Here is an 11,049-nt window from a genome sequence, read left to right on the forward strand (position 1 = left end):
CCACAAAAATGTAGGCTTTAATTTTTTTTATTTTTTTTTTCCCCACATGAGATGAAGAAGCAAGGAAATAAACCAAAATTAAGAACCTAGACTGATTATTTGAGTGGGAAATGTTAAAGACCGCAACTAATACAGTGGAGATAATTAATGAAAAAAGCAGGGGTTGATCTCCCTCTGTCTGGGTCAAAGTGCTTCAGCAAAGCCATAACAATGATTCAATATTGAATGAAGTAAATAGATACAATAAAAGGAGGGCAGTGTGCTCAGTAAAGGTCAGTGAAATATCAGATGCTTGGTCAGTGAAGATTTTGATGCTTCATGCTCTCCCATCCCATAGACACTACCCAAGTGCTTGATCATTCCCAGTAAGAGCTGTTGAGGTTTGCAGTGTTCTTTTGTCTCATGTCTGGAATAATTTGAGTTGCCAACTTCTAATGCATGCATCAGGGTTAATCTCAAGTTTATTCTGCCTGCTGCTGGAGAGAGGAAGATTATGCTAAAGGCAGAAAGGATTAGCGTTCATTAGTTCTGAATCAATTAGCAGAGAACACCATGCATGCTGTCCAGGAGGTGCTGTAGCAGACTGTTGATTTTTATTTCACACACAGACACCCCCAGCATCACAAAGAGAGTTTATTTCCTGGGAATTTAGAAGTGGAAAAAAGTTTTAATTGCAGATACTTTGCACCTTTTTCCTCCACTAAAATTTCATGGGTTGGAGGAATAGATCAGGATTAAGAGGAGCCTTTAGACTGTGGGAGAAATGCTCATTAAAGTGGGCTATATTCAAGTGGTTATATGCCATAAATTTGAAGGAAGTAGTTCTAATTTTTGAATGGAAAAAGGGGGTTTAGGAAGGAGAGGGAAAAGGAAGCTTAGTAAAATTTATCTGTTTTGTGATGAACCACACACTTCTCCAGAAGTGAATGGTAGTACCTACAGCAAACCAGCAAGAAATCAAAACATGTCAACTTAAACAGGTTTACATGTTTCTGAAACTGATCTGTCAGATTGAATCTCTCTCAAATCAGAAACATAGCTCTTTGAAAGTCTTTGGTTGAATCTGAACCAGCTCTGCAACACTGTTGTTAGGAAGTTTGCAAGATGGTCCTTACAGCACTGCTAACAAAGTATTTCCTGCTTGTAAAATGTGTTCGTGCTCAGCTCAGAGAAAGACAGGACTCCTGTCTCTATCTAGTACCATAATATGAAATGTTACTCTTCCTCTTTAAATTTTACATTTTGTTTTCCCTTGAGGCAATTATAGGCTGCTAAACAAAATTCAAATAACTTTTCTAATAATTGAAAATTACACCATTAAATGCAAATTTACCTTTTGAACAGCATCACCAGCGAATAATGTGTCTACACAGTGGTGATGGATTGTTGCTGGGTAAACATAAGGTCTTCTTTATATTGTGTTTGATGCTCTAGTACCCCAAATCTAATGATTATTTTACTTTAATATTTCATGTGATATCTGAAAGACTTACACACAGCCATGACTTTTAGAAAGTGATGTCAAGGAGAAAAGCAGGGACAAATGGAATTAATCCACCTCTGTGAACTATAAACATGTAAATGTAAAAATTTTGTTTCATACAAACTCATTATTTCTAATTCAGGGATTTTAAATTCTAGACAGGTGGTTTTTACATGACAATATCGGAACAGTGAAGCTACTCAGCACCTTGCAAAACTCAAACTGTCTCCACACGTCCTAGTAATGCAATTTACTTTCTTTTTCTTTGGGTTTGCAGGCAGGAGCTTCCCAGGTCATCTTCACTAATCCTCTGGAGATTGTAAAGATTCGGTTGCAGGTAGCAGGAGAAATTACTACAGGACCCAGAGTCAGTGCCCTCTCTGTTATAAAAGATTTAGGCCTTCTTGGTCTTTATAAGGTATGTATTTCTGGGTTTAGTGGCTTCATCGTTTTATGTTAGATGTTTACATTGTTGAAACAAAAACTGTTTAAAACAGAGACATCTTTTGAATTTAAAACCAATCTCTTCCCGCAGGGCAGCCCCACAGTGGAAAACTGAAGAAAGCCCACTTCTATAGTAATGGCAGTGGGATACAAAAAAATACGCCCCCATTCTATCCTTGGGGCTTTTATGCCAAGCTACAGGGAGTCCTGTATTGCAGACCTGCTGGCTTCTGGCACTGATCATTTCATTTGGTGGGGTTTTGTGAGAAGTTTCTTTAGCTTTCCCTCTGTGTTTTTCTTGTGTTTATTTTAAATCTGTTATCTCCATTGTTGTCTTTGCAGCAGGATATTCTCCTTGTCTTAATAATTTGACGGCAGTGAAACAGTAGTGGAGTTTAGTAGGATTCAGATTTTTAAGAAGTTAATGGTGGGATTTGTCAATAACAAATTCCACTTAAGAAAAGCCCATTCTGTACTGTACTTCAGCAGAACACCAGTCAACAGATTCCTTCCCTGCAGGTATACTTGCTACCATCATTACATATCAAATGTAATGGAGCAGAAGCTATTAGTTTTCTTAAACAAGGAAGAGTATTTCTTCCTGTGTCTTCTGCCAGTGCAAGAGGTAATGTGTAAATTCAGCAGTTATATTAGCTAGGCACTTACAGATGTCATTTTACATGATTTGTCCATAGACCTGTGATAATACTATAAAAATATGCAAATTTGCATTTGGAGCTGAAGCTTTTGTTGTGATTTCTGTAGATGAGATTCACGACCATTACCTTTCCTGATGTTCACAGGTGTTTGGTACCTGGCACAAAATTACCCTCGGTGTTTGCCATAATTAAATTAAGAGAGCTTACCACAAATTCTGCTGTTCTTTCAAATTGCATTCTCATTGTGAATAACTCTTAAGAACTTCTTTTAGAGCATAAAGTATCTGTGTGAAAATATTAGAAGGAACAGATTGCTATATCAGCGCTAAGCTATGCGAGTTGTCTGTTAATGTAACCAGGAGGTGACAGGCCTCAGGTGTGTCCTCTGTGGAGGCTGCTGGCTTGGAGTATACCAGTCAGATGTTTAGGCAGGGAGTGGTATTTTTGTAACATGTCAGGGTATGCAATTGAGACTTTTTTTATATGTAAGAGCTTGTTTGAGCTTTGTACAGAAGCTATTTTAGTTGGTAACAAACTGATAACTGAAGTTACTTAAAGAAGATTAGGTAAGTTTTATTGCAATTATTCCACTCTTTATACAGCATACGAAAGTCTGCTAAGAACCTCTTTAATGCCACCTGGTGACTAGGAGCAACTCCTGGCAGGATTGATTGAGTCAGTCATCAGCAAATTTGCAGATGACACCAAGTTAGGGGCAGATGTTAGTCAGTTAGAGGGTAGAAAGGCTCTGCAGAGGGACCTCGACCAACTAGACAGATGGGTGGAGTCCAACGGGATGTCTTTCAACAAGTCCAAGTGCCGGGTGCTGCACTTTGGCCACAGCAACCCCATGCAGAGCTACAGGCTGGGGTCAGAGTAGCTGGAGAGCTGCCAAACGGAGAGGGACCTGGGGGTGCTGATCGACAGCCGCCTAAACATGAGCCAGCAGCGTGCCCAGGTGGCCAAGAAGGCCAATGGCATCCTGGCCTGTATTAGGAATAGTGTGGCCAGCAGGAGCAGGGAGGCCATTGTGCCCCTGTCCTCTGCATTGGTTAGGCTGCACCTTGAGTACTGTGTCCAGTTCTGGGCCCCTCAGTTTAAGAAGGACATCGAGACACTTGAACATGTCCAGAGAAAGGCAACAAGGCTGGTGAGAGGCCTTGAGCACAAGCCCTATGAGGAGAGGCTGAGGGAGCTGGGATTGTTTAGCCTGGAGAAGAGGAGGCTCAGGGGTGACCTCATTGCCCTCTACAACTACCTGAAAGGTGGTTGTAGCCAGGAAGGGTTTGGTCTCTTCTCGCAGGCAACCGGCACCGGAACAAGGGGACACAGTCTCAAGCTGCACCAGGGGAGGTTTAGACTTGAGGTGAGGAGGAAGTTCTTCACCAAGAGAGTCATTCGTCATTGGAATGTGCTGCCCAGGGAGGTGGTAGAGTCACTGTCCCTCGTGGTGTTCAAGAGGAGATTGGATGTGGCACTTGGTGCCATGGTCTAGTCATGAGGTCTGTGGTGACAAGTGGGACTCGATGATCCTTGAGGTCTCTTCCAACCTTGGTGATACTGTGATACTATAGGCCACTAGTTTTGTCTCTCTCTACTTCCTCTTATTAAAACAGCTCTGGTTTTGCAGTGATTTACCTCTTTTTGCTCGCTTTTGAGTGCAGCTTCTTCAGTCAACCAGATGATGATCAGTGGAGGTCATTATGAGGTCTTAACAGTTCTGCTATCATGTGTTTGGTGGAAAAAATGGCATGCAAGGAATTATCTTCTGTGGTGGTGTTGTCAGCAAGACAAAAGGACAGACCTTTGTCACTTCCTTGACCACAGTTGGACACATCTTATGTAAAAGGCATTTATCCTAGGCACTGATGTCAGGATCCATGTCACATACTGCTTACCCAAAACAGACATGAACCTTGACTCTTCCTCACTCTAGAAACTTATTTTAAATGTGTTCAACCCTACATCTTCAGTTTCTTGAGACATTTTATTTTCTGTTACTTACCTGGTAGATCAAACAAGTTGGTACTTCCTGGGCTCAGTCTGCTTGCTGGTTATCAATTTTAATCTTATTTACAAAATGTATTTGTATTATCTCTTTTCTGTGTGATAGGGTGCCAAAGCATGTTTCCTCAGAGACATTCCCTTTTCTGCAATCTACTTTCCTGTTTATGCTCATAGTAAACTGATGCTTGCTGATGAAAATGGCCATGTGGGAGGGCTTAATCTCCTTTTAGCTGGAGCCATTGCAGGTAATTTTGCAAAATGTTCTCTAGAAGTAATTTTTTTTCTTTCAGTTAGTAGTATTTAAGTCATTCAGTAGCCCCAAATAAAGGAAGGGTACTGTACCATTCTACCTGATTTAATCTAAATTTGATCACTGTTATCCTTAGTGGGAGGCAATGCAATTTTGATGAGAGCTAATTACATTTGCATAATGTGGATAAACAGCGTAATGTAGCTCAGCAACTTATAGTCAAATTTGATCTGTCTGTCTCAATGGGGTTTTACTTGTTACTGTGCTCTCAGAGTTGAAGACTAATTTGAATCTTTGATGAACATAAAATGAGAGATCATAAGAGCTAAGAAGAAAATGACTTACCTAGTTTTGGATTCCTGAATAACTGAGAATAAACTTTGTTGAAATGTAAGCGCTAAAAATGGGGCATTAGTTTGTTAAGAAGCTAAAGTGTCATATTCTGAAATTTGAAACATTTTAAGTCTTTCTTCCTAAAAATGTTTCATATAAAGACAATATGCAGCTCTGATAAAAGTTGGTTTTACTAAATGGCAAGTGGTATAAAAATAATCCATATATGAATTGCAGTAGCAGGTATTTACAGGTGTGGATACAAATGGCCAGATTCTACACTGCCAAGGACTAAGTCACTAGGATGAAAACCAGGTATCTGCAGCCCCTCAATCACAAATGATTCATTGGTGGAATCTGCACAGTTTAGAAACATTTTAGGGCTGAACAGACCTTTTGTTACTTGTTACAGTCATGAGGAATCACTACATATATGAGTCATGAGCCCTCTACATGTAAAGAGCAGTTTCCCATGTTGCACCTGCCCTTTGCCAGTTGGCATGTTCCTTGTACCAGCGGGAAGGGACAGACAAGCTAGGAAGCTAGCAAGAGTCGTAGCCCTGTTTGTTCTGAGGTAACACAGAGATGCCAAAAAAAGGAAAATTATTTCGATTACTGTAGTCATAAAAGCACATATAAATAATATTATTTAAGTTGTATCCTATCTAAAGAGTTGCTGTTTGTAGATTGCAAACTTCACAGCTTCTCTTTGTTTTATTAGTGTTTCTGGGTCATTCATACCAAGTGGTGCGCAATAATAAAAGTGTGGAAATCTTGTAGGTCAACATGAACAGGACTCTGCCTTTCTGAACTGCAGATTTCAGTTTCCTGATTGCTCAATCTATTTCTGTTACACACGTGCAGCAGGGAGGAAAACAGTCTGAACGTTATCTGCCTGTAAAGGAAAACCTGCATATGGTTGCTATTAGTGCATGCTTGTAAGCTGAACTAGATAGGCTTCTGTTTTCCTTTATGATCAGTGACACTTCAGACTAAGATCTCCTATGCAAATCAGTGGCTTGGAAAATTTTTAATTCAATATTAACCAAATGTTAATAGAAATCAAAATAATTGTCACAATTCTAAGAGAGAAGATGGTTCCTCCTTTTAGGAGGATGACATTTTTACTGGATTCAGAAGTGTTCAGAAATATCATAGCACAGTTACAAACTGGAGTACATTGCTGAAAACTTTCTCCATTCCTTTGACTGGAAAGCTGAGAGTGGTGCCTTGGAAGTGGAGACTTGTTCTTCCATTACTGTTGGCTAATATTACACTGTTTGCACTAAGCCGACTTGTAAAACTCCTTCATTGGCCTCAGTCTTTTTATGGCTTGCCTATTGAAGTAAGCAGCAGCTATTCTACATAGCAGTCCAAAGAGCAGGGCAGACATATTTCTGTAGAACAGAGACTTTAAGAGGTAGCTTTCTTACTAACATCTTCAATAAACAGATGTGTAGGATTCAAGTTCACAAATCAATCATCTGCATAACTTGCAAAATATATTGTAGAGTAGCAGCAAAGTCAGTAAGGTTGCTCTTGTATACCATAAATATGAATCTAAAAATGCCTATCTTTTTAGAACTGTTAATGACAGACCACTAGAAGAAATTGAGAGAAGTGCTGTTGAAAATTTATTATTTTCTGTACTCCAAGTTACAGCCTTTAAGAGAAACTCAAACCTATCGCAGAAAGCGCAACAGTTTGTGTTAGCGTCCAGTGTTAAGAACTTGCATTTTTGGTAATCCTTGCCAAAAAAAAAAATATAAAGTTTGCAGTTGTATTTTTCAGTTAGAACCATTTCATCTTTTACAAGATTCTTTGTGCAAATTAAATGTAGTTTTCTTCTAAAAGGTGTGCCTGCTGCTTCTTTGGTAACCCCTGCTGATGTCATCAAGACAAGACTGCAAGTGGCAGCTCGCGCTGGTCAGACAACATACAGTGGAGTTATTGACTGCTTCAGAAAGATTTTGAGGGAAGAAGGCGCTTCAGCTTTTTGGAAGGGAGCTGGAGGTGAGAAATGTACTCTAAAGGCTGACTCAGAATTTGAAAATTAGCTCTTGCTTTGGTAGAGGCTAAAATTTATAAGTGTTTACAAGGTCTGATTCTGAAAAATGTAACATCTTGCCCAACATGTTTAGCTTCTCTCCTGAGAAATTGTTTTCTTTGTACTATTTACCAGCTCGTGTGTTCAGATCTTCACCCCAGTTTGGTGTTACTCTGGTCACTTATGAACTTCTGCAGAGATGGCTCTATGTCGATTTTGGAGGCATGTAAGTCAAAATATTTGCTTTTGCTTGCACCAAAAAAATTGCCAAGTTATTAAAAATAAAATATCAATCTTTTCCCTTTTTTTCATGCCTGGGACCACTTGAGCTTGGTGACTTTGAGCACCTGTACTTAAAAAGGCAGTATGCAAAACATCTCCACCTCCTTACACAATTGAGTCAAACTTGCATGCTACTTCTAAACAGATGAGATTAAAGAACCATTTCATATTTACTTTAAGGGAACACATAAAATTTGTATTTCCATTGTAATAAGGCATTTTGTCCATTTCCCTGGCACTGGAAGTTAAAAGAATTTCTAAATCTATCAGTAGAAATGCAATTTCAGTTTTGTCCTTAATTTTCCATTAAGTAGTAGTCTGAACCCCACTTGACCACAGAAGTTCATTAAGGCCAGCTTTAACAGTCTTCCATCCCCAGACAAAAGCCTTAAGTATTTAGTCTAGATTTCATGAACCTATTCAGGCTTAAGAAAACACTTTAAATACAGGAAAGTTGTTTTGTTTTTTTCTTTCTTCAAACAGCAAACCTTCTGGATCAGAACCCATGCCAAGAACTCGAATTTCAGATCTTCCTCCTGTCCATCCTGAGCACATAGGTGGATACAGGCTTGCTACAGCTACATTTGCTGGTATAGAAAATAAATTTGGATTGTGTCTTCCAAAGTTTCTACCTTCTGGCATCACCTCAGCTCAACAAAAAAGTAGCAGCTGAGTCCTGGAAAGCTCGATCAAAGCAATACCTTGGAAAAAATTTAACAGGAGCAGTACTGTGGTTTTTTTTTCAGTTGGCTGCATGTTGTTCTAGCTGAACAGAGCTTGCAAATCTAATTACTCCTTCCTAATATTAAATATATACCTGCACTGGTTTGTTTATTTGCACACAGAGAACTGACTGAAGCTGTGGTTCTATGCCTTGTTTTAACCAGTGGCATGAATCTGTAGCCTAGACTTCATCTTGCACAGCTTGCATTTAATGTTACTGTACATATTGTACATCTTTGTACAGATACATCGTGGCATCCATACCCGTACATTGATATAATGGGCACTGCAGTTCAAAATAGGTTGAAATGTACAGAATGTTTTGAAGGCGTTTTGTTAACAATCGTGACAATAAAATACTTAAAAACACTTAAGGCAATTAATTTCTCTGTGTTTATAGAAAAGTTGTTCAGTGAGATTTGTTTTTTCCTTCTCCACAGGTAAAACAGCTCACAAATTAAAATCCAAATATTAGATGCACCCATTTAATCAGTGTACAGTACAGGACAGAGCCTCCAGAGGAAGGCTTTTCACTGCTAGTTACAGCAAAGGTATTTAAATGCAATGTGCTGGTTTACAATAATTACAGTAATTAGATAAGCAATTGCAGTATTTTATTTTGTAGTACAACTTTGTAATAAGGAATTCCTTCAAAATATGTGGCAACACTAAAGGTATGATAGGATCTTCACCTTTATGGTAGCATATTTCAAACACCATGCCAGGTGCATGCCCGTTCTTAATCAATTTTTTCTGGATCTAGTACTCGGAGTGCTTTTTTTTTTTTCCAGAATGGAATACCTTTTTTTTTTTAAATAAAAGAGTATTTTACCATTGAAAAACCAGGTTATTCTGAGGAAAAAATAAAAGGGGGGGTTGGAGGGAAGACAACAACAAAAAGGACTTAATTTTATATTCTTTTTATAAGCAGAAGTGGTTGTTTTTACACTTCCAGTTGAGTGGGATAAGTAAAAGGAGAGGGGAAAGGAAAAGTCTGAACTATTTCTGGCTCAACATCTGCCAACAGGCTATCTGGGATAATTTCACAAATGCAGAATTGTCAGAGGAAAGAGGGGAGTCTTGATTTCTGTCATCCTCGAGGAAAAGTACATCATACTACCCCTACAGCCCAGAAGAGAAGCCTTGCTTACTGAAGTACGACAACATCCCATCTTTAGTTTTAGATGTTTCTTTCAGGGTTAAACATCCTGGAGTACAGTGTGTCAGCATGGTATACAGTGATCTGAGGTTCTACTGTTCTCTTGCTCAGGTGACAGCAGGCCAGTATGAAGAGTTTGAGGTGGCTTCTAAAAAACCAAACACTACAAACAGACAATCCCTTCTTCAGTTCTAACCTCTATGCAAAATCTTCTGGTGCTGAATGATATTTAGTGAGCTATAGGTTACAATATATTGAACTGGGAAGTTCAATCGCTATTCTGTGACAGGCATATGTCATAACCCCATTAAAAAACTTACTGTCTTTATTAGTTTAGCCTGCCCTCCCCTCCCCTCTCCCCCTGCCTGCTGTCTGAACTTCTGTGCAGTTTTCTAGAGCAGACTTCCCAGGAACTCTCTTCCATATCTATGTATTTTGTTCTGCACTTTTCTAAATAGGTACAAAAATGGTAGGTACCCACTGGCATTTCATCTTAGTCACAGCTTGTTGACTGAATTGATCAAGGCCATTGGAGACTTTACAATGCAAGATAGCACTTGTATTTCTTGCAGATCCGAAACTGGACAGTGTGGTTCCCAGGATGATCATTTATGATATCTAGGATCACTGCTGGTCTCTTAATGTTGCAGGTATGAGTTGTAGAACATTTCCAACCTGTACTCAACTATTTTGTGAGGGAGGAACACAAGTAGGAAAGAATACAGAACAGATTTGTTGAAAAATATTAAAAGGTTGAAATTACATTAGAGTAATGCCATATGACCTATATGTTTATGCCACAAGCCCCTGAAAGAAACCCTTGTCTACTGCTCTCTGAAAATACAAGTCTGAAGGAAATGTATTATTGAGAAGTAACAATCTCAGTAAAAAAACCAAACCAACCCAGAACTACCCTAAAACCATCACAGCAAAAAAACATTCTTCTCATTAAGAATGCTTGTGCCCAAAGGGTAGAAATCATCACATGTGCCTGTTTGTTAGACAGTTTCACATGTTCCTCAAGAGATAACTGCTGGTGTGAGGATGAGAAAACATGCAAGGTAAATGTCAAACTGCACAGCAAGACTTTGCATCTGACAAGCCAAAGCCACCCTAAATACACTTCACTTTTAAACTCCCTCAAACAGAGGACCTCCTGAATCCAAAACTGCTGTTCCTGCTGCCTACATCTTTATGAGCTGCTCCTAACAGAACTGAGACAAGAAGCATTACAAAAAATCCTCAAGCCTTAAAATGCAAACAAGAATACTTCTGGAGAAAAAGGCTGATTAAGAAATATAAATCCATTTCCTACTTTCAAGCATATAAAATGGCTTTTCTGACAACACAGTAAGCTTGTAGCAGATTAAGAATACCAGAAACAAACCTAGAGTCTCAAGTTAAAGGCATTAATACTGGTTTAGTGCCTAATTAGTCCAAGTCAGAATACTTACTAAAAGAAACCCCAAATAATCTCCACCCAACTTGTCTTAATAAGAAACTTTACAATGCTCTAAAAAGATGGTATAAAAAAAAAATATTTAAGAGAAATTCCAACAGCTCTTCAAGTTTGAGAGGTTGTTTCCATAAAAATGCTAAAAAGGAATGAAAATATCTGTAACTTAATACAGAAAATTGTTACCGAGTCTGTAGTTAAAAGAA

At 38.8% G+C, this 11,049-nt stretch overlaps 1 protein-coding gene across 1 annotated transcript in view; it reads left to right on the forward strand.

Moving 5' to 3' along the window:
• SLC25A12 (solute carrier family 25 member 12) overlaps positions 1–8,597 on the forward strand; it is a 50,240-nt gene extending 41,643 nt beyond the window's left edge. The window contains exons 14-18 of the mRNA XM_068138591.1: positions 1,761–1,901; positions 4,700–4,838; positions 7,031–7,189; positions 7,359–7,449; positions 7,989–8,597. Of these exons, the coding sequence (XP_067994692.1) occupies positions 1,761–1,901; positions 4,700–4,838; positions 7,031–7,189; positions 7,359–7,449; positions 7,989–8,178 (720 nt within the window). The 3' untranslated portion in view covers positions 8,179–8,597. The remainder of the gene's footprint in view (positions 1–1,760; positions 1,902–4,699; positions 4,839–7,030; positions 7,190–7,358; positions 7,450–7,988) is intronic.
• Positions 8,598–11,049: the final 2,452 nt, after the last annotated feature.

Source organism: Melanerpes formicivorus, unplaced genomic scaffold (genome assembly GCF_026170545.1).
Source record: "Melanerpes formicivorus ecotype bairdi unplaced genomic scaffold, bMelFor1.0.p_v2 SCAF_5, whole genome shotgun sequence".
NCBI classification, from domain to species: domain Eukaryota; kingdom Metazoa; phylum Chordata; class Aves; order Piciformes; family Picidae; genus Melanerpes; species Melanerpes formicivorus.